This window comes from Canis aureus, chromosome 12 (genome assembly GCF_053574225.1).
Source record: "Canis aureus isolate CA01 chromosome 12, VMU_Caureus_v.1.0, whole genome shotgun sequence".
NCBI lineage: Eukaryota > Metazoa > Chordata > Mammalia > Carnivora > Canidae > Canis > Canis aureus.
Window position 1 is genome coordinate 34,452,948 of NC_135622.1, and position 26,947 is coordinate 34,479,894.

General features: G+C 38.6%; 1 protein-coding gene and 1 long non-coding RNA gene across 6 annotated transcripts in view; both read left to right on the forward strand.

Annotated features, from left to right (window-relative positions):
* The window catches only part of ATL2 (atlastin GTPase 2), a 55,912-nt gene extending 49,627 nt beyond the window's left edge, over positions 1 to 6,285 (forward strand). For 3 of the 5 annotated variants that reach the window (XM_077843575.1, XM_077843574.1, XM_077843576.1), the window contains 4 exons: positions 1,207 to 1,278; positions 1,904 to 2,335; positions 3,846 to 3,860; positions 3,958 to 4,440. In XM_077843575.1, coding sequence (XP_077699701.1) covers positions 1,207 to 1,278; positions 1,904 to 2,335; positions 3,846 to 3,860; positions 3,958 to 4,065 — 627 coding nt within the window. In that variant the 3' untranslated portion in view covers positions 4,066 to 4,440. The other 2 variants (XM_077843572.1, XM_077843573.1) reach the window with 2 other exon arrangements.
* An 18,202-nt stretch (positions 6,286 to 24,487) lies between these two features.
* On the forward strand, positions 24,488 to 26,612 carry LOC144324665 (uncharacterized). The gene is made up of 3 exons (XR_013390092.1): positions 24,488 to 25,080; positions 25,455 to 25,538; positions 25,861 to 26,612. It is a non-coding gene; the product is annotated as an uncharacterized LOC144324665 (long non-coding RNA).
* The last annotated feature ends 335 nt before the right edge of the window (positions 26,613 to 26,947 follow it).

Here is a 26,947-nt window from a genome sequence, read left to right on the forward strand (position 1 = left end):
CTCAGGGCGTGATCCTGGAGTCCTGGAATTGAGTCCCACATTGGGCTCCCTGCATGAGGCCTGCTTCTCTCTCTGCCTGTGTCTCTGCCTCTCTCTGTCTCTGTCTCTCATTTTCTTGAGTAAATAAATAAAATCTTAAAAAAAAAAAAAGTGTTCTTTTGGGACAATGTTATTTTAACCTAGTTCATTTTTTAAGAGAAGATGAGACAGCTTAATTTAAGAGATCAAGAATAATTGTTATTTTAATGTCCATCTGTTCTTGTAACTTTTAAATATTTTTTATTTTTTTTAATTTTTTTTTTAATTTTTTAATTTATTTATGATAGTCACAGAGAGAGAAAGAGAGAGAGGCAGAGACATAGGCAGAGGGAGAAGCAGACTCCATGCACCGGGAGCCCGATGTGGGATTCGATCCTGGGTCTCCAGGATCGCGTCCTGGGCCAAAGGCAGGAGCCAAACCGCTGCGCCACCCAGGGATCCCTGTTCTTGTAACTTTTATATCACCGTGTTCATACTGTTAATTTTTCACTTAAATTTATGTTTAATTTTTTTCAGATGCATTTCTAGGTGATATTTTTGGGCAATTTCTCAGTTTTATAGTAGATTAAACAGTATTTATTTCTACAGCTCCTGCAATAAGCTGTTTTGTCAATTTGAAAGTCTCTTGTATAATACTTATAGGAGAGAGAGCAAGCATTGGTTCTGTACATTTGGGGGCTTGACACATTTTATGATCATGTCTGATTCTTTGATTTCTTGAGCACATACGGATTTTTTTTACAATCCTTTTTTTTTTTTTTTTTTTTTTAAGATTATTCGAGAGAGAGAGAACACAAGCAGAAGGGGCAGAGAGAAATCTCAAGCAGACTGCTGAGCACAGAGCCCAATTCAGGACTCAGTCTTATGACTCTTACTGAGCCAAAACCAAAAGTCGGATGCTAAGCCGACGAGCCACCCAGACACCTTAGCATACCCATTTTAATAAACCTAAGCAAAACAAAATTAGGCAGTCCTGTTAGAAGCAATTATTAGATATTTTATACTGGTCTTCCCTTCCATTGGAAAGGAAAACTGGAAGTAGATAATGTTTTCTCTGGTTCATTTTCAGGCATGTTCATTGTATATAATTTATTGTGTTAATCAGAATTTATAGAGCCATTGAATATCTTTTGCATAAAATTGACACATTTTGTTTTATTTTTTTAGGCAACAGCTGAAGCTAATAATCTTGCTGCAGTAGCAGGAGCAAGAGAGATCTATTGCAAAAGTATGGAGCAGGTTTGTAACCAACATTTAAATTTGACACTAGAGTAAGAGGATTTTTACATTTAAAATAATTGAACTAATTTGTGCTCCGCATGGATTATCACGTTATATCAGTTACTGATTCCCCTTTACCATCTCTACTGCAAATAAACTAAGAATATAATTCACATGGTTGGAGTGCAGGATACAGGTGGCAAGTTATTATATAAATTGTACTAAAATAGTTTTGACACATGATTCAGAGTGCTCTTATTAGTATCTTATGATGTAATATCAGTTTAAGGCCAATAACAACTTCTGTGCTAATCTTGCTAACTCAAACATTAAAATACCTTTTTTCTCTTTTTTACCCACTCTGTGCCAGCAGTCTTTTTGTATTCTAATGGTGTGTTGGTGGGCCAATGAAGTCAGGTATAGATTGCAGTATAATTGTTTCTGTCTTTACTGGGATTATTTATTTTGCCCAAGTCAGTTAAACATATAAGAAGTAATTTATGTGTAGGGTATTATGAACAAGTTGAACTCAACCATGTAGGTGGCTTGACTTTGAGACTAAAAACTGTGAGCAGGGAACTTCTTCCCAAATATAAATTACTTCTAGCCTGTAATGTGTCCTCCTGTAATTCTGTCTGTACAGGTATGTGGTGGGGACAAGCCTTACATTGCACCTTCAGATCTGGAGCGAAAACACCTGGATCTCAAGGAAGTGGCGATTAAACAGTTCCGTTCAGTAAAAAAAATGGGTGGAGATGAATTCTGCCATCGTTATCAGGACCAGCTTGAAGCTGAAATCGAAGAAACCTATGCAAATTTTATAAAGCACAATGATGGCAAAAATATCTTCTATGCTGCTCGTACCCCTGCCACACTGTTTGCAGTCATGTTTGCTATGTATATAATCTCAGGACTGACTGGCTTCATTGGCCTAAACTCTATAGCCGTCTTGTGTAACCTTATCATGGGGTTAGCACTGACATCTCTTTGTACTTGGGCATATGTAAAGTACTCTGGGGAGTTCAGAGAAATTGGAACAATGATTGATCAGATTGCTGAAACACTGTGGGAACAGGTTGGTATCTATCTTTTGGTTTTTCAGTGACTAATCTCATCCCTGTGACACTTCCCCACCCTTCTGCAGTATTTGCACACCTGCTTTTCTTTTGTATGAGGAATGTCAAGAGGATGTTTTCTGTTTTGTTTGGTTGTATAATATGAATATAAAAATGAACCGGAGAAATTTTTTCTTAAAGTCATAAATAATTATAGTGTGCTTTGATTAGCTTAAATCTGTAATATCCTTTGGATAGATTCTTAGTCATGGGCCTGATTATGCCACATGATGGGCAGGGCCAGAGTCTCTAAGGATTTTTTTCTTAGAGGAAAGAAAATAGAATCGGTATAAGGAAAAGAAATTTGGAAGTGCAATGCTTTAAGAAAGCAAAAGAAGTCTCTTAATAATACTGGCAAGAAGCAATGCATGCTTATTTGAGGAAAAATAGTGGATGGCATTCAGGTCTTTGTTGCCATCCATGAAGATAGTGGTGATTTGCTGATGTACTACAAGGAACAGTCTTGTAGAGATTTCTTTTACCAAAGGAATTTTGTTTGACTTCTGTACTTTGGAAACACTACACTCTGAACAAAGCAAAGCACTACAAAGAGAACCAGCTTCTCTTAATCGTAATCTTTTACCTCAGCCAGAATTCAAATCATAATATTTTACCTCAAACCAGAATTCAGAGTCGGGCCTGACAAGAATCTACTAAGGAAAGCCATGTTGTATATTGGCCAACTGTGTGCTGGAATTGCCTGTGTTGAGAAAATTCCATTCAAGGATGTTATTAAAATGATCATCATGAAATACTTGAGCATCATGTCAAGGATCAGAAGGAAAGCTGCAGTTATTATTGACGGACAGTATAATAATGGCATTTTCAAATATCATTTCTGGGCCGATGAAGTAATTGAGCTTATTTTGAAGATCTAGGATATGCAGGTTCATGTTGGTTTTGGCATTAAGTTTAAAGACTGACGAAGTAAATAATTTTTTGAAGGTTGATTGGGTATTGATTTTTCTTGTAATAATGTCATTATTTTATAAAGTGACCCACTATATTAATTTGGATTTTGTATTTATTCTTCAGAGAAATGCTCGATTTATTTGGATCTGATTTGGAAGCTTGTGTTTGGATATTTGTTAAATTTAACCTTTTATCTAAAAAAATCTCACTCTTCATATTCCTTTGATATCTTCTAATAGAGGATGGATTAAAAGCTATCAACAATCTCACTTTAAAAAAAATTACCTACTTTAAAATTTTGGACCATTACTAATTTTCTGCAGCATGAATTTTAATCATTGTACAGTGTTTTCTTTTGAAAGCCAGTCATTCTCCTGTATAGCATTGATTCTAGGACTTTAGAGGTGCCATTATTACAAAATAATTAAATGGAAGAATCTAAAGTGTGTAAAATTATTTTCAGTGTAGTGAAGGTAAGTTGATCACTAGTCAGAGATCTGTGCTGTGTCAACAAACCTTGCCTAAATTTTCTTGCATTTCTCTTTTCTTTTGCTTCAGAGGAGTCCCAGGAAGGTGAGAAACCCACAAAGTCTCCGATTCTTGTAGTCTTAAACTCTTTAACTTCAAGGCACTCTGAGTCATTGTCCTAACGAATCACTCCATGTTTTAGGTGTTTTCCAAACTGTTTGAAGTTACTAGACGTCGAATGGTCCATCGTGCTCTTTCATCAGCACAGCGACAGAGACTGTCATCCAACAATAACAAGAAGAAAAATTAGACAGTATTTTTAACTTTTTTCTCTATCTGAAGTGTTCCCACTAATACATGTAGGACAATAAGCAGGACCGTCTGGGCCGGTCTGCATAAATGCTGTATACTTACCAGATTTGATGCTGCATATAGGGTATGGAATTGCACATCCGTCTCCTAGGAATTGTAAATGGTTTGAATAGGAGGAAACTAGTTTTTGTTGCATTATCAGATGTCTAACTGCATTATTTGTAGCATCATAGCTTTTTTTGGGAGAAGCATCTTTTTATTTCCCACATTTCTGGTTATTTTCTTCATTGCTTTGAATTGAATTTTTATATCTATTTTTATATGTAACTCTTTTTTTACCTCATGTTTTTATTTGTTTTGCACATTTCTCATACCACAGGTATTGAAGCCCCTGGGTGATAATTTGATGGAGGAAAACATAAGGCAGTCTGTAACAAACTCTATCAAAGCAGGCCTGACTGACCAGGTGTCTCATCATGCCAGATTAAAGACAGACTGACAATTCATCTCCTCATGGACTCCACTCTCCCTTTTTTCATGCTTGCTGTACAATGAGAACTCAAATAAAAATAAACCAAAGTTTACAATCAACTGTAGAAGTAGTTTAGTATAACTGGCTTCACAGATGGCTGCCACAGAGTGTGAAAATTGTTTGTTGGTTTTAAGCATTCTGTTCTTGGCTCCTAAGACATGGAGATTGGCTGAGGAGCATTAGTTTATCATGCACATTTGTGCCATGTTTCTTTTATTTTCTTTTCCTTTTAATCTAATGTTAGTGAAATTTGTCTTATGTAAAAGGATATTTCAGGGAAATATTTTAAAAAATCTATTTAGAGTCTCTTTAACACCAGTGTCCCATTGAAATTTTAATTTTTAGTGAAGTTACGAATCACTGTATCAAGAATCAGAATGACAATGAAGCCTTTATTGAGCCACTACATTAAAAGTATATATTGCTTTACTGCCTTCAATACCAGTATTACATAAGTGCATGTATCAGAAATTTCACAGAAATTACATGACAACTCTTGTAGCTAAGAAAGTGATTCTGAGGTGTACATTTGTCTTGCCTTTTTAAATTTATAAACCTGCCCTAAAAGGAGATGCATATCTGGGAAACTGAACTGTCTTTATGCAGTTTAGCCTTCATGTACATAAAATATGCCATTAATTTTATTGGGGGAGAAATTCCATCCAAAAATGTTGCCTACAGCTATGAGTTAAGAGTGTCTGTACAGTGTGTAGCTTTTATTTTCTAAAATCACAGATAGGGCATGTATATGAATTATAAATATATAAATACGATTTTGTATTAAAAGTTTTGTAGTTTATGGCAAAATCTGGTTCTGTGGTAGGCTAAGTACAGTCCCTGTGAAGGAATGTTTGTGGCTCATGTCAGTGTGTGAATGCATAGACAATTTGAAGTTTTTGATATATTTGTGATATTTATCTTCTTGAGCACTGCAATCTCACCTCCCCCCCCCCAAGGGAATTCAATGGGAATGTTTATTGTGACTTTGTCCTCTGTTGCATTTTAAAGTTATTTCCTGTAATTTATTTTCAGTACATAATTAAAAATTTGTTGTATATATAAAATGAAACTTGTGATTCTTTTTTAAGGAATCCTTCAAGTATGTATTCCATTACATAAACCATGTTTGTTTAAACTGAAAAGAGCATGAGCAGGAAACACCCAAGTGAGAGCTCTAAGGTATTGTACCCAAAGCTGAGCTTGTAAAAATTATTTTTCTTTGTCTGTCTCTGTTAGGGAAAACTTGTTGTGATTAGCCTAGGTGTAGCTGGGGATTTGTTAATTTCTTTTCTCCCTCTTTCTCTCCTTTTTTTTTTTTTTTTTGATGGTATATGTAAGGCTAATATTTAATATTTTTGCAATATTTTTGTAGCCTTCTTTATAAACACTTATTATTAAAGCACCTAGTTTGGTTTTTAAGTAAAGAAAATTCAGATGTTGAGTTGCATGCCTGAAAGCTCTAAATTTACTTCGGTTGATATATCTCCTCCCCTCCTTCTTTCAAATCCTGTTTTTATATGGATTGTATTTGTTTCCATCTGTATTAAATTGCTACCGACTCATCTGTTCTTAAAACATAAAGAATCTACTTGAAAAGTCTTTTTATTTCTTCTAACACCCTGTTTTATGAATGCTGTGGACTGTTTTTATGAATGAAAAAATAAAAAGTTTGTTGTATAATAGCAATTCTTCTGAAATTAAAGACAGAGCTTACCTTTTTTTTTTTTTTAAACAACAACAACAACAACAAATCATAAGAGTTGTGAAATCTAGACCATGGATTTGTTAATATTTCTTATTGGAGAATGTGTTTCCACGAAGAAGATAAAATTCTATAAAGAATTCCAAGAAAAAACACTTTGGTTTCAGCTGGAAGACTGAAAATAATTGTTAAGTAAGAAGCAATAAAAGGGATTAAAGGCATATTCAAAACTGTTGACTGCACTAACTTTGGTGTTAGTATATTTTCTGTGGTACAATTTTGTAGTAGCCCATATAATATGACAGTTTTTTTTTTTTAAAGGAATGCTTAATGACAAATGATTTATTTTCCTAATTAAGACACAAATAATTTACTTTTATGGGAGGGACAGTCCTTCACAACCCTGCTACTGTCGTGTGTGTGTGTGTGTGTGTATGTGTGTGTGTGTGTGTGTATATATATATATATATATATATATATATATATATATATAAATTTTTGTTTTGAAAGAGAGTGAGCAAGTGTATGAGCAGGGATGAAGAGAGAGGGGAAAGGAGGTGTGAGGGTTGAGGAGGTGAGAATCCCAAGCAGGCTTTTCATGCCCAGTGAGACCAATGTGAAGCTTCATCTCATGACCTGAGCTGAAATTAAGAGTTGGATGTTTAATGGACGGAGCCACCCAGGCACCTCTGACATACACATTTCTCATGAAGATAGCTAGTCCTCCTCATTTTACTGAACTTCCTCTGTAGAATTGAATAGCAGTATTTCACTTGTGAGGGTTATATTTTCAGAAAACTCTGACTTGGACTTGGGCTTTAGTTATTTCCAGAATTGGATGGGACTAGGGGCTTTATCCTTGTTGAAGGCATGGGTACTGTTGGTGTTAGTTACGTTGTTTCATTATTATGGGATTAAAGGAAGCTTGGTCTTAACTTAAGGTTAAGGTTAAGAACCTGTTAAAATTTCAGTAAACGCTGTGGTGGTGCTATTAGTGGTGCACTAGATAAATATTCAAAGTGGCCTTTCACAGTCTTCATAAGTGCATGCTTAGCCTTTTAACCAGGGAATCAGCTTTTTGATAAGCTGCTTATCTGCTAGGGGAGGTTACTTGGGTAGGTTCTCCAACTGTTAGACTTTATTCATGGTCGAATTCCTAAACTTTGATCAGAATCAATCTGTGCGTCTATTTTCCCATTCCTGTCATAGTTGTGGGATGATGAGAAAAATCAGCCTTGAGAGCAGTTGACTGTGCTGCTGGCAGCCACCTTCTCATGCCAGCGTTTACTAATCTCACAAGGTTTGCTAACCAAGTGACTGTCTGTCTTGGATTCAGTTTGAAGCCTCTGTATTGGAACTTTGGGGAATCTGCCAGTAGGCCTCCTGGGCAAACAAAGTGGAATTGGGACTTTTCAAAGGAGGACAGAATTGCTGCTTTCTCTACTGAAGTCTTAGATCCTAGGGATTTCTCCTCCAGATTTGGGGTTTGCTGGAGTTAAGGTTAAGGAATTAACCACTCTTGACATCCTTCAGTGCAATACAACTTTTGTTATGTTCTTTTAGATTTGTGACTTTCTGGGCTCTTTGGAGCCAAAGCTAGCAGTTGACCAGTTCAAAATTGCCTAAAGATATGTACAAAAAGGTTGAGAAGAGGGGATCACAGCTTTTGTATAGCCCAGCGAAGCACTTTCACTTCATACAGTGGTCCTGTGAGGTTGGTAGGAAAGCACGTTATCAAAAAAAGTATCTGGGGAACTCAGGCTTGCAAACCAGGATGTTACTACACACCTTCAGGGGTTTCAGACACAGACAAATCAAGTTCCTCATGATGAAAGCTGTCTTGGTGGCATTCTGTAAAGCACCAAAAGGTGGAGGAAACACAATTTTATTAATACTGAAACAAGGTGAAAATCACCCACAATATTCCTTTATATGAAGCAAGAAGTGAAATTTTCCTGTTCTTTGTGTACCTCAGAGGTAACCATTATCTGGTATGCTGTAGAAATAACTCCTGTGCTTATTGATATGTCTGTTTATGCATAAGACATACTCTTGATTTTTATCTTGCACAAAAACAGAATTACCCTGTATGTGATTTTTTTTTTCAAATAACAGACATTTACCTAGGCCAAGAAGATCCTTTATGCTCATGTAGATTGCTTTGATTCTTCTGAGGGTAGATGGGGTTTTAAGGAGAGACCATTAGACCTTGGATTGCTAATAGTTGTCTTATTTTTTGAGTTTCCCCCACCACAGGATTGGTAAGAGAGTCAAGTAATAAAATGTGAAAGGTGTTTGGGAAGCAGGGATAGAAATTTTGCACTCAATTTTTCTTGTTTTAATGCTCCATGTAGTCTGATAACTTCCTGAAGCTTGTCAGGAACTTTTTTGGGTTGTGGGGTGGGGATCATTTGTGCATTAGTTTAGACTTCCCCAGTCACAAAATATGAAGATTACTTAAAAACTTGGAGGCATACTTAAATTTCAATTCCAGGAAAAGGAGATAGACCTTGGAGTTAAAACCGAGCTTTGGTCCCAGCGCCACCTTATCATGCTTTGTGAACTTGTGTAAATCCTACATGACAGCTTGGCCTCTGCTGTTTCATCTGCAAAATGGAGAGAATACCTCTCTCAGGGTTGTTACGAGGACGGGATGAGAACATGGATCGAAATCCTGGTAGACATTCTTTTGAATCCTTTTTTATGGAGAGAATGTTTGTGAAAAATGCAACTATCTTCCAAATCATACCTACTTTTGATTTTATACCCTTTGCTTCCTGAAGAGAAAAAACATGACCATCTTGGAGGTTAATGGTCATTGCTATTTTGTCTGAAAAAATGTGGTATCAGTAAGTTTCTCATCTAGATTTAGCTCCTTGGAAAGATGAAATCTATATGCATTTTGTAATCATTCACATTATCCAATATTCTTGTGCATGGTGAATATGCAGAATAACATGGGCTGGACTGGTAACTTCATCCCTTTCATCCTCCTCTCATACTTAACACATGTACCGTGTGCTCTAGATGAGCCGGCTTGTCATTTGGCAATCAATGTGTTTTCTCAAACCCTCTGCCTCAAAATGCTAGGAAACATTTTTTAAAAAATTATTTATTCATGAGAGAGACACAGAGAGGCAGGGTCCCCACAAGGAGCCCGATAAGGGGACTGACTTGATCCTGGATCCCGGGATCGCGCCCTGAGCCAAAGGCAGGCGCTCAACTGTTGAGCCACCCAGGCATTCCAAGGAAACAGGATTATTAACTAAAAATGTCTGGCAAAATAATTGTGAGGTGAGAGCAGTCTACCCTTACGGACCTGGATTATCTTTAGGACTTTAGTATACTGATTTGATCTGATGCAGCTTCAGTATCTGCTCTTAAGTTCTTCCAGAATTGGGTTTATAAGCCTGTCTAAGGAGTTAAAGAGTTGTTCTTATATTCCTTATGTGTCTCTAAGAATGCTGATGTTGCTAGAACGCACTACTGGGAGGATGGAAGCCTTTACAAGAGACCAAAAAAAACAAACAAACAAACACCCCAAATGAATACACTTCACATCTAAACTAAATACTGCCAGTGCTGGAGCAATAATTTTGGGGTGGCTATTTTTTACCTTCATTTTGATAGAGGAGTCATCCGAGTCTCAGAGGTTGCCCATGGGAGTGCGCTCTAGGCTTGGGAGCCAGATCTACTGGTTTTAGAGTCCAGATAGCCATGGACTGCCCACCCTATCACACAACCATGAAGCATAAATTGTCCTTCACAGGCAGAGGAAGGGAATGGGGAAGAGCTCAGCAAGGGGGAATGCAGCTGGGCTCCAGGAGAGTGAGATGGCTGTAGGGCAGAAGTGGATGTGGCTGTGGGACAGAGCTGTAAAGACAGACTGGTCAGATTGCGGAGTTCCTTACAGGCTCTGTGGCGGAACTTGGCAGTTAGATGTTGAGGATACCCGAATGATTCGTAGAAAAATGGAAGAGATCAGTTGAGTGGCAGTTTTAGTAGTCTTAGGATAGTTTTTCAAAGTTTGATTTTATTTATTTTTAATCAGAATCACCTGGAGTGTTTGTTTCAGATGCACACTCCTGCCCTCCCTCACACTGTATATAATGGATTTAAATTTGATTTCTAATAGGCTTCCCAGATAATTCTGATGCCCACTGAAACTTAAGATCCAGTATTAGAGTAGTATTTCCTAATGGGTAGTAGGATTATTCTCCTGCTGTTTTCATACTGACTAGGAAAGCTTTCTGCACAGAGCTGAAATTATGTTCTTGTATTTGGTTGTTTACCTGAGAAGGGTGGTCGAGCCTTGGGGAAGGACATGGTGACAGGTGAAAAGTGTACTCTTTGATATGAAGGTGGATATTGTTTCTGCCAAATTACCCATTCTTTAACCATTCTTTTAAAACTGCTGCTCTGATTCACAACCTTTGGACCAATTCTCCCTTTTAATATTTTTCTTGAGGAACAAACTAGTTTTAGGTACTGCAGTCATTAGGGAAATGTTTAAGAAGGAGGAGACTTTTCATAGTGTTTGTTTTTTCATCCACCTTTGAATGCAAAGAAAGAACATCAGGGCTAAATCATAATATCTAGAAATCAGATTATATCTGTCAAAGTATAATCTTCAAAAAAAAATGACTCCTATAAATATATAATGAATATTTGTCAAATTTATTTGCCTCCTTAATGAAGAAATCATTAAGGCTGCAAAGCTGGTTCAAAGCACAATTGGAGGAACAGGAGTCACATAGTCCACCCACAGAGGGTTTTGAAATGAGTATGCCGAGTCATCTGCCCTCCTCAGAGTAAATAGCAAAGATCAGTGTGTCTCAGACTTCTGGTCTCAGCACCCCTTTACGGGTTTAAAAACTGAGGACCCCAAATGATCTGTCAATAATTACTTTAGAAATTAAAAGTTTAAACGTATTAATTTAAAAATCAAACCCATAATGTATTAGTATTTTTATAAAAATAGCTTCAGATATACATACATATATATGTATACATGTATATATATATACACACACATATATCTTTTTTTTTTTTTTAATCTTTTTTTTTTAATTTTATTTATTTATGATAGTCACATAGAGAGAGAGAGAGAGAGAGGCAGAGACACAGGCAGAGGGAGAAGCAGGCTCCATGCACCAGGAGCCTGATGTGGGATTCGATCCCGGGTCTCCAGGATCGCGCCCTGGGCCAAAGGCAGGCGCCAAACCGCTGCGCCACCCAGGGATCCCCACACACATATATCTTGAGAAAAAAGTCATTATTTTACATGTTTGCAAATAGAACACTTAACTGGCTTCGAAGACAGCTGGATTCTCATATCAGCTTTCACATTCATATGTTGCAATATGTTGTTTTGGTTGAAGTATATGAAGAAAATCTGGTCTTGCAGTTATGTAGTTGGAAAAGGAGGACCTTCCAGAATCCCAAAAGTGTCTATTGGGGACTCATAGGGATCCTTGGATTACATTTTGAGAACCACTGCCCTACAGTAAAAAATCCCCTTGGCAGGCCTGTTAACACCCCTGTATGAATTTGAAAGGACAGGGTGTACCATCATTTGCTGTATTTCCATATTTGAGGTAATTTTTCTTAATACTTAGAAGCCCATGGCATGTGCCTGTCACCAGAAACAAATTGCACTGACCAAATTCTCCTTGGGAACAGTAGGAATTGGAACTGATACTTTAGGCCCATTTCTTTAAAATAAGCCATCCGCCCTGCCCCAAACAAAAACCTTTTTTTTCCATCAATATAAAATGTGTGCAAGAAATCTTCAAAATGTGCAAAACAATCACCCTTAATACTTGTCAAAGTTCAAAGGGATAAACACTGATTTCCTTTTTTTAAAGGTCTTCCAATCTGTTACTGTGTTAGTGTGTAAAAGTAAGTCTTTTTTGAGTTAATACCATGCTGTACATAATGTTTTTTTTGAAACTGCATTCTCTCTTTGATATATCCCGAATCTTTTTTCACAACAGAAATCACATTCTAAGTCTTTTTAAATGGTTACATTTTATTTTGTTACTCTTTACATTTACACTTATATGCTTCATAACATTGCATATTTGACATTTTCATTTTTGCTGTGTTAATACAGCAATGGAGGACCTTGTAACCAGCATCTGATGCATCTCTGTGTTAATAACCAGAATATTGGAACAAACTCTGGGAAGTAGAATCACTGCCCCCTAGAAGTCTTGTACAAATTACGTCCTCTCTAGCAGTACTTGAGAACACTGTCCCTCTGCCAGTGCTTCTGGGGCCAACCCCATTGTGCCTCACTCCCTATCTCCCCCATTCAACATCAGACAATGAAGTCATTTATCTCCATACTGCTTCACTATCATTTAAGCAAGTGGTTCACAACTCCGTATTAGGATCATGGCACCCCTGGAGATTGTATCCTAAATGGTCCCTACTTGGTTCTATTGTGCAGGTAGGATGGAGAAGCACTACCTACTCTTCCTCCGGGCTTAACCCTTCCCTGCCTTCCTGCCGCTTTCTTGGTGCTCTATAATCCACTGTTATTAGCAAAATTGCCTATAACTTGATCTCTCTCTGTGTGTTTTACAATTTTATTTATTTGAGAGAGATGACGAGTGGGGGGTGGATGTGTGAAGGGAGAAGCAGACTCCCCACTGAGCAGGGAGCTAGATGCTAGGACTCTATCCCAGGACCCTGGGATCATGACCTGAGCCAAAGCCAGACGCTTAGTGGACTGAGCCACCCAGACACCTTCACTGTGTGTTTTCTCTTAATTTCTCTCCTGAACTGAAACCTGGTTTCCTATTCTACTTTCCCAGCTGAATGTCTCCTGCGCAGCCCATTCAGAACACACCCTGTGTTCTTCGGGTACTAAAGGAGGGTTAGATGTCCTTGTCCTCCATTGCTGATATCAAATCTTTTTTCTATTAACAACAAAACAAAACAGCTTCTTCAGAGTTGTCAGAATGTTTCACTCGGCCCCCAGCATACTGTGGGCGTCTACTGATTTCCCTGCCACTGCCCTCTCCTGCACTGATAACTTTAGCACCGTGCTTATAGCCTTTTTACTCCTTTTGTGATCAGTCTTGGCAACCTTCCCTCCTATAAGTGCCCCATCCCACGCTATGATTTTTTTTCAGCTCTAAGGATATCTCCTTCCATTCCATCTCCACCCATTCGTAAGACAGCCTCCTGCTGTAGAACTCTCTGCCTCCCCAAGTTAGATTTTTGACAGCAGTCACTCACCTTTTCAGCTCATTTACTCCTATATTCCCTTTCAAGACATTCTCTAATTCTTTCAGATCTATCCCTCCTTTGGCCCCACTGCTTTTTCGTGCATGTCACCCCATCTCACTTCCCTTCCCACTTTTCTTAGGTGCAGTGTTCCAGCACTGTACTCATTCCTTTACACACATCCTTGGTCCCTTCATGGTATTTGTACCTCTTCTCTAGCGGTTCAATATAGCTGGAGAAAATAACAGAAGCCAGCCGGCAAAAGTTCCTTAAATTGCATGTCCGCAAATCTGAAATGGGTACTCAGCCTTGCCAAACAACCTGACCACACTTCTCTGGTAAATTGAAGGGCTGTTTTTTACCTTCTTGCTCCTCAGATTGTTAAAATCCTTTCTCTGCCCTACTTCTGCACTGATGACTTCACCTTCTAGCTCATAAAGAAAATGCATGCAAGAAGGCAATTATTTTTATCTTGCCACAATTGATCTATGAGTGTGACTCTAAATGTTCCCACATGATTCTGTGTTTCTTTCTGTTACATAATGGATGGTGTCCCTGTTCATATCTAAGTTCTGCTCTTCTATATGTGCTCTGGAATCCATTTTCATGAGAACTTTGATTCTGTAGATAGCCTTTTTCTTTGCATTTCTCTGCATCCTCAAATTCTAGGCTACTGTATCATTTCTTTTGGCTTTCAGACCTTCCTTAATTTCACCCAACTTCAAAAAAACAAAACAAAAAACCACCCTTCCCTTAGCCTGTCCTTGTTCCTTCTAGCTATAGTTCTGTTTTCACTTTTCACAGCAAAATTTTCTGAAAGATTTATATACACACACTGTCTCTGATTTCCGACCTGAATGGACTCCAAGCTGGCTCGCCTCCTCCAGTTTATAGAAATAGTTAGGATTAAGGTTATAAGACATCTTCAAAGCTAACGGTTAATTTAATAGCACAGTCTCTTAGCATTTGACAGAGTTGACCACACGTTCGTTCAAATGCGTTTGTGATTATTTCACTTCACTGGTCTCCTACTCATTGTCCTTTGCTGGATCCCATAACCACCATCTTTACACTGGTGACTATTAAATCTCTATCGCCCACACAGACTCTGTATTGAACTGATCCATATCTCCCTTTGTATGTCCATTTCAGTTTCTGCCAAGAACAGGTCTACTGATTGTCTCTCAGCCCCAACTGAGAATGCTCAAAAGCAATTTGTCTCAGTCAACAGTCTAAGAGCTCTCTTCCATTCTACTCTTTCTCTCATAGCCACATTCAACCCACCCTGGGCTCATCGGTTCTGTTCTAGAACATATCCTGAATTTGATTTCTTCTCTCCAGCTCCCCTGCTACAGCTGTGGTCATACACGGTCATCTGTCATCAGCCCAAACTGGTCTGCTCACCCTCTTTTAGTCTGTTCTCCCCAAAGTAGCCAGAACCACTCTTTCTCTAATAAGTGAGTCAGATCATACTTTGCTGTTTCATTCTCCAATGATTTCCCCTTACTGGAAAAATTAAGCTCTGGCTCCTTACCTTGGCTGAGAAGCTCATCTTCTCTTTTTCTCACTCACTGTGTTCCAACCACACTGACTCTGCCCTTAAGCATATGAAGACTATCTCGGGACTTCGATGCTTGTTGTTTATTCCACTAGGAACATTCTTTTTGCCAGATCTCCCTTCTCATCATTCAGATCTTAATCCAAATGTTAGTTACCTCCTTAGAGATGTCTCCTAACCAGTTATTCCAGTAGCTCTATTGCCTTAGTCTATTTTAGCATTTTCTTCGCAGTACCTGATAACATATTTTTTGCATATTATGTCTTTCTATATTAGTATGTTGGCTTCTAAAGGATAAGGGTTCTCTGTTCAACTGTCACATTTCTAGCTTTTAGAAGTCTGCCTGGTAGAGTTAAAATACAGTATTATTAACTACTTGAATTGTCAGAACTGTAAACACGTTAAGTATACAGTTAGGCAGTTTAACAGAGCTATTGGATGAAACAATTGCAGGTCTCTGCCACAGCAAATGGTCCTGTAAACACACTCATATCACAAATTTGGAGGGGTCTTGAGAAGTAAATGGATAAACTTAATATTGAAAAGAATAGTCTTATATCATTTATATTTAACTAAAAGTATTTGGCAGATAATTTCAATGCTTAAAAAGATCCTATACATACATTAAGCAAAACTCTCGTAAATCTTTCAAGGACAATGTGAGTAGAATAGTGGAGAAGAAGCTCCACAGAGGAGAAAGAAATTAAGGAGGCAAGTTTCAGGTAAGCTTCACAGTGGTTTGCCTTGAGTAATATTTCCCATGGAAGTTGACTCCTTGGGTGTCGGCAAACAGCTGTTGTTGAGTAAATGTCAGGATATTATTTCTGGGCTGTTTGTGGTGTCAGTGCATATACCTACAGACTATGTTTTTCTTGACTAAGGAGGTGTGGTGCCAGGGGGAAGAGATCAAATGAGGAGTTAATGTAAAAGTCCATAAAGAGATGCTTAAGGATATTATTATGAAGATTTTCAGACATAAAGTGGAACGGTATAATGAACTGCTATGTACCCATCACCCAGCTTAAATAGTTACCAGCATATAGCCAGTCTGATTTCATCTATGTACTCCCATTCCCCATCCCCAGACTCAGTTAATTTGAACCTCAGGTATATTATTTCAATCATAAATACCTCAGTATATACCTCTAAAACATTAGGACTTTCATTGTTAGCAAGCAATACGATTTTTTTCCAAAAAGAATAACATACTACTCAAAATCAAATATCTAGTTAGCATTCAATTCTTCCCAGTTATCTTATAAATATCTCCATATAGCCAAAGCCCCTGACCATCCACTACAAGAATTTGAACTAACTTTTCATGGACATTACCCTGGTTGTGTGGCATAAGCTCTAGATCTTAAAGATTCCTCAAAAATTAAGGATGATCCATTTACCTTACCTCTTAATTTTTAAGAATTGTGCTTCTAGGCTGAGTCACTGGGTTTCATTGATTAGGGCATTTTAAATATGAACAAATGAAAGAATCCCCCTATACCTTCTCTTCCTCCCACCCCCCCAAACAAAATTACATTTGAAAATTAATAGCTTTTTATTCTTGATAAGGAAAAGTTATGCTGTTGGCTTAGTAACTTCCTGCTCTGAATCTCACTTCTTGCCCAGGCAGAATTTTGCAAGGTGAATACAATGAACTTGGAAGGGCCAGGAAAGAGGGCTGTAGTAGTAGTAGTAGTAGTAGTAGTAGTAGTAGCAGCAGCAGCAGAAGAGTTGTAGAAGCAATAGTCACTCATTCATTTGATAACTCATTTACTCATTTGATAATTCAATTTATTCATTCCACAAATCTTTATTGGGTACCATATTTCAGACCCAGGTGTAGGCCTGAGGGAAACCTCAATGAACAAAAGAGACTAAAACATCAAGCCTTTGTAGGGAAGTCAGACAACAACAAGTATAGTAAAATGAATTATAAGGTTTGTTAGAAGGTGGTAACTGTTAGGGAAAAAATGAGTCTCCACTCTACTTCACACTAGGCTACTATCTCTTTTACAAAGTATGCTACTCATTCCTCAAAAGAGGAAGCCCTAAATTTTAATTTATTGCATTCAACTCTAAATTAAGGATTTGGGTTTGATGTTCATTCTTCTAATTTAAACACAATCTCATCTTAATACCCTATCATCTGTAAAATATGAAACGAATCAACAGAGACTATTAGTAGGGTTGGGGAGAAAAAGAAGAAAGAATTAGCATACATGCTTATGCACACAACTCATCAAGGATGGAGAAAAATGTCCGTAGTTGATATTTGTCCAATCCATGTTTCTTTTGCCCTCAGCTACTATTATTTCATCTGGCTTTACCTAGTAGAGCAACACAAACCTTTATTCCTGAGAGATCTGAGCCGTTGGTGGCCCTCTACCTCTCTAGCATTGCTCTAGGCCTCTGTTAACTTTCATCCCTAAACAAGGCAGGACAAGGAGGATCCCCTAGTTTCCAAACATTCCTTCCTGTCTCATGTAGTATTAATCCTATTTCCACTTCGTAACCAGGATCAATTACCTCAGCTAAAGTAGTAAACACTCACTCCACCCTCCATCTAGCCTCCATTTTATTTGCTTGTTTAGGGATATGGTCTAAAGAACCTGAACTGTATAAGTGTCTGTTTCAACTGGTAGAAATACTCCTTGGTGGAAACATTTGCCCCTTGGACATTTTGTATATCACAACTGGCACTTAATTATATTCCCTGTAGAACTGTTCTGCATATACTTATTTGTTGACTTCTCAGTGAAACCTAAGCTTCTTCAGGGTAGGTACATAGGTATATCAAATGTCAAAATCTTAGCCCTAACATGACTTCTTTCATATTCAATAAACCTACCTCCAACTAAAGATGATGCCTATCTGTCCCAACCTTGCTTTGCTACTCCTGGAGAGATACATGGGTAATCATTGGAGGGTTGGTAGAAACAGGGGTCTCTGGAGAAAAGGATGAAAGATAACACAGAGAACTTTATGATCTCTCAACTTGTTCTGCCATCTTGGAGAAAATTATATGGTGTTTTGTTTTGTTTTGTTTTGTTTACCTCATGGCTTTTAGATCCTAAGCTCTCAAAGACTTATTTCTTGACAGTAACATTTAGAAAAATCTACCTTTATCCTTAAAGTCTGACTATTCCAATTTTATTATTTTGTTTAGCCCAGGGGAATTATTAGAGAATGCTAGGCATGCTGATTGCTACCAATTTATTTCAAACACTTATGAAGAAAGAATCACAAGATGTTTGGACTATTTTTTTCCTTGGGCCAGTATGCTTTTGCTATTATGCCTATGTGGAGTACATAAGCCCATTTCCCTCACCTGTATGTTTACTCATTCGGCACATTATCTATAGAGGGCTTGCTATATTCCAATTCTGCCTCATTTCAGGAGCACAGTGCCGAACGACAGGCACAGGCCCTTTGACCACAGCCTTTATATTCTACAAGGAATGTCCGTACCTACCTACCCTGGCCCCATCTCCTGCTGTTAGGAAGTCCTGTCATTTACCTAGAGTACGGCAGGGGGCAGAGGAAGTCCATCTTTCAAAATCATTTGGCAAGGCCTAGCATTTCAGGCGTTGCAGAGTAGAAATGTTATTTAGTTCAGCTTTTGAAGGAATCTGGAACCGGGTTTTGCATTCTGCTCATTGTTTATCTGACTTGGGGTACATCTGGCATCAAATTTGGGAAAAAGACAAACATTTTGCCTTTCAGAGTAAATATTTTTCTGGAAGAGCTGTGAGAGAAGCTTGCTAAGTGAAGGAATTCTATTCTGAATGCTTTCAAAAATAAAGACAATTCAGTGGGTTTAATATTAATTTAATATTTTCAATGAATTTTCATTTAGGTGTTTGCTCAAATTGAACGGTAGTTGCGTTTTTATTGTTAGAGAGGGTAAAGAAACCATGATTCCCATTGGCTAAAATCTTATTCTTATTCCAGCCACAGTAGGTCTCAAATTTTGAGAGTGAATAAGAGGAAATTTTAGAAATATAGAGAAAGCAAACGTGTGTGTGAGTGTATGTAAGTGTGTGTGCATCTGTGTTTTATATACTGTTATGGCCATAAGAATGGTATCAGAGAGGCAGAAACAAAGGAAGGATCAGGGATGTGGGGTATTAAATTTTGGGCAAAAACCTCAAGAGATCATTTTAATTTTGGACTATTTATTTATTTATTTATTTATTAAAAAGATTTTATTTATTTATTCATGAAAGACACAGAGAGAGGGAGAAAGTGAGAGAGAGGCAGAGACACAGGCAGAGGGAGAAGTAGGCTCCACGCAGGGAGCTTGACACGGGACTTGATCCTGGGTCTCCAGGATCAGGCCCTGGGCCGAAGGCGGCACTAAACCACTGAGCCACCCGGGCTGCCCAATTTTGGACTTTTTAATGCTATGTTAGATTTGCTTTAAAACAATTAGTATTCATTTGAGCTATGAAGATAGATATTAGGTTTCCTTTGAAAAGGAAAATCTGAGTCAGAGAGAGCAGAATCACCTAAGCAGACAGCATTTTTTCATCCAGTATCTTATTGGACCTTGCATTATTAACCTTTGGTTTTCCTGGTCCCCCTATTCTGTTACTCCCTGTGGGACATACACAGGAAAATTGCACCATCTCTCTCTAGCTATGGATCCCTTGAGAGCTAGTGGGTGAGTAGATGTGGAGGAGGAGGGGGGTAAATCAATTTCTAGTGAATTTGAGAGCCAATTACATCTCATATTCTGTGGAATTATTTATCTTCCCCCTCAAGATAGTAAGTTCTGTGGGACAGGGTCATGTTTATCTTCCTCACCATTGACTTTCCTGTGCCCATGACATTTCTCATATGCCAATGCTCTAGGAGCATAAATAACAGTCCTCCCACTGACCTCATTAAAGAAAGACTAAAGAGATTAAGAAACATGGATAATCCTAGCCACAAGTTCTTTCGAAATTGTGTATGTGTGTACATGTGTGTGTGATTTCCAATCATTTGTCTCTAGCGCTCCTATGAATATGATGGGAAATGCAGATGTAATAAGTAGAAGTAGCTAAGTCAACTCTGACATGCCTTCAGACTTGGCCATCTAATATTCCAGATTCTTTGAATTAGAAGGGACCTACCCTGCCCTACCCATACAATTTAGGATTCCAGTGTCCCTACGGGGAAGTTACTCATATTTTTTTGGAATATTCACCATATTTTGAGGCAGCTATTTCATTACTAGACAGTTCTTGATTCTTTTTTTTTTTTTTTGGAGGGTGGGAGCAGATGTTTATAGAAATATAGAAAAAAGACAAGAAATACTTTAATGCCATTCATATGCCCGCTAAAAATTAACAAGCACTAATGTGTTTTCTGTTTTGCCTCAGTTTTTCATCATTGGGAAATAACTTTCCATGGATCTCTCACCTTTTTGAATATTTATGAGTGAACTACTGACTGCTCCTTGTTCTGGATTATCTTTTCAAAGATGTTTGTATTGCAAACAACTATGAAAGATATAATGATTCTCTTCAGAATAAAGGGTGGGTTTTTTACAACCTCGGAAGACAGAGAGTGTGTCTCACTCTGGAGCAAAGAGTGGATATGCTTAATGCTCATTATAAAACGATCAGATCAGGTTCCTTAAACTCAGGATTCTGCTCCTGTAATCCAACCACTGCATATGCAGGTGTCATCTGGTCCTCTTCACATCGCCCTGTGGGGATCAGGGTTTAAGAGATTGGCACAAATACACTGTTCTCTCACAACTGCTATTGCAGTAATAAACTGTCTTTTGTCTCTGATCCAGGAGTTTTGTGTCAGCATCTATGAAACTGTGGTGAGTTTTTTTTTAAACTATCCTAGGTTTAGAAATAGTTCCCAAGCAATATTAATATTAAAACTTGAAATAGTAAAGCCATTTTAAAATCAGGAATAAATAACACTGAGAGCTTTTATCACTACTTGGTATTATTTTGGAAGTTTTAAGGAATGCAAAAGAGCAATAAAATATGTAAAGTATTGGAGGAAAGCCAAATAAATTATCTTTTTTTTCAGAAATATATATTTAGAATTTAGTGATGTTAATAACCTCCTAGTCTGAAGATGAGAATTTGGTAAGGTGGTTGGATATGATAAACATATAAAAAGGTCAGTAGCAGAGATCCCTAGGTGGCTCAGTGGTTTAGCACCTGCCTTTGGCCCAGGGTGTGATCTTGGAGTCCCAGTATCGAGTCCCACATCAGGTTCCCTGCATGAGGCCTACTTGTCCCTCTCTCTGTGTCTCTGTTTCTCTCTGTGTGTCTCTCATGAATAAATAAATAACATGTTTAAAAATCATGTCAATTAACATAGAGTAAGATTGAAAAATGGAGATACACACCAATATAAGATTTAATTTGCAACATCAATCTTTATTAATAAGCCATATTACTATACACATATAATTCAAAATTAAAGGAATAAAACTCGTTATTTTGTGTAGGTGGAGGTATTAATGTTCCTATGGAAGAATAAATACCTGAGAGGAATTTAAGAAGGATGGCTTGCTTTACCAGGTAGTACAACTTGAAAAAAAACTACAAAATTTAGACAGCTGAGAAATGGTACTGGAATAGATCAGTGGAAAGAAAAGAGTGAGGAGTAGAACCTGTGAATATAGAAGCATAATGAATGCTAAAGGTGGCAATTTCAATTCAGTGGGAAAAAGAAGCTTAAAAAAATCAATTGTACCAGGTGTACACAGGTGTCTGTTAAGACAAAATGAAGCTGTACCTCTAATTCACACCTTACTCAAAAATAAGTTCCAGATGGATTCACAATACAAGTCTTAAAAACTACATTAGAAAAAAGATGATACTAGTCACAGTTTGGGGTTTCAATATTTTTCTACATTCTTGGCCCAAGATTGTCATAAAAACTAGATCTCTTCACAGTACTTAGTTTATTAAGGACCTGGGGAGGCCAGTCACAGAGAGGCAGTCTGTGCCATGGAAAGATGAGGAAGCTGAGACAAATAGACATGGATCAGAATCTCAGTTTGGCTCCATATTGTAAGTGGAACTTTGGGCAAGCCATTTAGTTTCTTTATTTTTCAGTTTTCTCTTCAGTGAAATGAGTATAATAACTTTTGGAAGTCCTGCAAGATAAATTTTGCTGCTTGACTCATAAAAGGGCCTAACTCAGTGCCTGACACATGCTCAGTATTCAATAAATGCTCATTTCCTTCTAACATTTTTGGCTTCCGAGTATTTGAAAAAGCGTAAGATTTTAGATGAAGTCTTTCTGAAAATCTGAAGATTTTTGTGAAGTCTGTCATTATAGTACTCTCTGTGAATAAGGATAAAACCAATATGGAGACCCTGATTTCAATTCTTTTGTTCTAACTTCTTTTGGAAACCTGAGAACTAACTTTCTCTTCTATATTTCTTTCTTTCTTTCTTCTTTCTTTCTTTCTTTCTTTCTTTCTTTCTTTCTTTCTTTCTTTCTTTCTTTCTTTCTCTCTCTCTCTCTCTCTTTCCTTTTTTCTTTCTTTCTTTCTTTCTTTCTTTCTTTCTTTCTTTCTTTCTTTCTCTCTCTCTCTCTCTCTCTCTCTTTCTTTCTTTCGAAAAGATTTTATTTATTTATTCACAAGAGACACACAGAGAGAGGCAGAGATATAGGCAGAGGGAGAAGCAGGCTCCCTGCGGGGAGCTTGATGTGGACCTCGATCCCAGGACCCTGGGATCATGCCCTGAGCCAGAGGCAGATGCTCAACCACTGAGCCACCCAGGCGCCCTGGAAACCTGAGAATTTTCAATATAGGCAAACCAAATTGATGATTCTGCCTCTTACAGAAGAAAATCAATAAACATTAGCTCTTCTGAGGCAGACAAATGACAGGAAACAGAAGTTCCACAGTGTTTCATAATCTTATGAGAAACACCATCTGAGTTACTTATGTTTCCTGGATGAGAAATCTTTTCTTACCAGGATCCACCGGCCAGAGCTAAATCCGGCTATGTCTCCTCCTGGTTTTGACGCTTTGCTCATCTGGTTCTTTAGCACTTTTGCCTCTTGTGAGCTTAGCCATCTCCTGATTTGGTGGAATCCCAGCCTTTCAGAGCCAGCCAGTCTCCACAGAGGGTCCCAAAAGGCTTCCTGGTCTGGCTACTAACCATTAGCCATCAGCTCCAGCAATAACATGCCAACCTGATGCTTAATTCTTTGGAATATTTTTTCTGGCTGCCTTATGGCTTAGCCTCCTCAGTATCTCTGAGGTTTCTCAGGGAGGTACCACTCTCATTATCAACTTTGGGATTCAGGGTCTGTTCTGGGCCACAGGCCCTATCTGAAGTAAGTGCTTTAGGTAAGTCCTTGTGTCTTAGCTCTCAGGATGTCCTCTTCCTTCTCCCTATGGATAAATTTGTACCTGTTAGTAGGAGGCTGTGTGTTGTTTGCTCAATGTCTAAATGAAAGATTATTTGGGTATAAAGAATAGATATTCCAACTTCCACTCCACCCCTAGTTTAAGCAAAGAGGGATTTATTTATTATACAATGTCAATGGAAAATCTCTTAGACATCGCAGCACAAGACACAAAGTACAGTCAGACTAGAAATGCAACTGGAATGTTGGGAACAGAAATTGCCCTCTGCAGTTGCAAGGCTTAGATAATCTTTCTCACATCTATTTCTCCATCTACTGTACTGGCTTCTTGGACCAATATAGCTGCCCCAGGCATGGCTCTACATAACACTTTCTGTTCAATCACCTACTTTCTTTTTCTTTTTTTTAATCTTTTTTTTTTATTGGAGTTTGATATGCCAACATATAGCATAACACCCAGTGCTCATCCCATCAAATGTCCCCCTCAGGGCCCATCACCCAGTCACCCCAAATTCCCCCCGCCACCTCCCCTTCCACTACCCCTTGCTCATTTCCCAGAGTTAGAGGAGTCTCTCATGTTTTGTCACCCTCTCTGATGTTTTCCACTCATTTTCTCTCCTTTCCCCTATAATCCCTTTCACTATTTTTATATTCCCCGTATGAGTGAAACCATATAATGATTGTCCTCCGATTGACTTACTTCACTCAGCATAATACCCTCTAGTTCCATCCACGTGGAAGCAAATGGTGGGTATTTGTCATTACTAATGGCTGAGTAATATTCCATTGTATATATAGACCACATCTTCTTTATCCATTCATTTTTTGATGGACACTGAGGCTCCTTCCACAGTCTGGCTATTGAATCATCTACTTTCATTTTATGATTTTAAAGATCTCTGTAACTGTTCCAATACTGGAAGTGTTTCATTGGCAGCTCATCAGCCAATAGACTGCTAGATTGGTCAGCCAATGGATTGGTCCAATCAGCTTTGAGCAGAAGGCAGGGTCAAGGACTAACCATTGGCTGTGGGGCAGAAAAGGTTGTCTGAGAAGGGGGCTTGGTAGATCCGATCAGCTACCCCAGAACTGGACTCGTAGCATCCTAGGCCTTCACATTTAGACAAGACCCAATAGTTTACAAAGTACTTTTACATACACTACATTAATTTTATTGCTTGCTTGCTTAATTTATTCATTCAATATTTATTGATACGGCCTATACCAAGAACAGGAATAGATACCACAGTGCGAGTTCCCATGTTCCAATATGAGTATGTTGTCCTCAAGGCAGTCCTGTTAGGAGTGAGGGTGCAGGGTAAACAGATAAACAAGGAATGTGATGGAAGTGCACTGATGGAGAAGGTGTGGCTCTTGTGGACAGTAGAGGATATAATTTGTGCTTAGTAGTAAAGGGAGCAAGCTAGGAAGCTAATTCTGTGGCTTGATCATCTTTCCACATCACAGTAATCAAGAGGTTAACAGGGCAGGTAAAAATATCACCAGCTATTAAGATAGCTAGATATCTAGGGCTCAGAGACATCAGGTGATTTGCCTGATACCACACAGCACTGCAATCCAGACCAGATCCGGATCCTCTGACTCCTGGTTCACTTCTTTCAATGGAGTTCTCCCACTCCAGGTTTGCTCTGGCAAGGCACTGGGTAGAACTCATCCCATTGGTAGGGGGGCTTGAGACTTGGATATTGGCTTGGTCAATACCTCAGTGCCTGGTGTGGTCACGTTCTATAGATCCTGCAGCTTTCAAAGGCAGGGGGTATGGGGGATAGAAATGGAAAAGGGGAGAGGGATCATGAGGAAGAGTTGAGAAACCTGTGGTCACTTTGCTTGGGGTGGGGGAGGTGGGAATTCTAGCTTTGCGGCAAGGGATGTCTGACATGCAGATGGCAGGGTTGGGCAATAGAGGAGAAATCAGGCCGACTTTGACACTGCCTTTAGCAAGTCCTACGTTAGGAAGGATACAAAAGACATGGCAGACCCTCTCCCTGCTCACAGGTCCTGGGGTGGTTTTGGCAGTACTGGAAACCCCTGTTCAGGGTAGGCCTGGATGTGTAGACCCTACTGGATGTCTGTGTTTAGGTAGGTGACAGGGCCATCCTTGGGTAATAATATGAACATTGTCTGTGGAAGGGTCTTGGGAGGAAGTCAGGGCAGATGGAAGTTTCAATATCCTTTCTCCTAACCCATCTACTTTTCTTATAATTGGCTTCCCTCTTGACCCACCCCCTCCTTTCTGCTGTCAAATAAGTGGTGAGGTCGATGTCAGGTGGACAATAGTCACCAAAAATCACATGTAGTTTTCAGAGTGTGCATTCATGCCCTTTTCTATTATTAGGAAAAATGTAGTTTCTTTGAGATTCCCCTAACCACATTTCTTGCTTTTGCTTTCTTTCTCTTGAAGTGTGGAGCCATCTAGGTCCACTTCTATTGTGATGGAAATATAGAAGGCACCTTTTTACTGTAAGAAGATCAAAATCATTGATATGAGGATCAATGGCAGCTGCTGCTGGACTGTAGAGCTGGGGAGGCCATGGCTTCTCAGTGCCCACCTCTGACTGCAATAGAAGCCCTCAGTCATCAGCTCTTTCTAGTTTTTAAGAGAAGCTAGAAATCTGAATTGAAAAAATTCAGCACAAAATTGGCTGCAAACAAACTATGACTTGATTTGACAGCAGATCAGTTTGTAACTTCTGAGTTACCTGGCCTTTAAAAAAATCCCTCCTGAGCATTTCATATCTGAGTATCTTCATCAAAACCCTTAACCTTAGTCTACTCATGAGATAACATCAGAAAACCCAAATAGAGAATTCTATGAAATATCTGACCAATACTCCTCAAAATTGTTAAGGTCTTGATAAACAAGGAAAAGAAGACTGAAAAACTGTCACAGATCAGGGCAGGCTAGGGACACATGATGACTAAATGCAATGTGAGATCCTGGAATACTAGTGGAAAAATTAGTGAAAAGCTGAATAATGTCTGGAGATTAGTTGATGGTATGTTAATTTCTTGATTTTGAGAAATGCAGCATAACGAAAGATGTTAACATTATTGGAAAGTGGGTGAAAGGTATGTGGTGACTCTCTGTACTATATCTGTAACTTTTCTGTAAATCTAAAATTATTCCAAAATCAAAAGTTTATTCAAAAGAAAAAGTCCCTTCCAAGCTCGAGATAACCTTTGGTTGTTATGGTTCTGCAAACGAAGCCGGGTTTCCAATGTCAAAACAAATGCTGTCCCACTGGTATTCCCTCTTTTGACCTGTGAAGGGTGCTTAGCACAGTGTTGAGCTTTAGTGTTATTTTCTTTTCTTTTCTTTTTTTTTAAATATTTTATTTATTCATGATAGAGAGAGAGAGAGAGAGAGAGGCAGAGACACAGGCAGAGGGAGAAGCAGGCTCCATGCGGGGAGCCCGACGTGGGACTCGATCCCGGGACTTCAGGATCACGCCCCGGGGCCAAAGGCAGGCGCTGAACCGCTGAGCCAC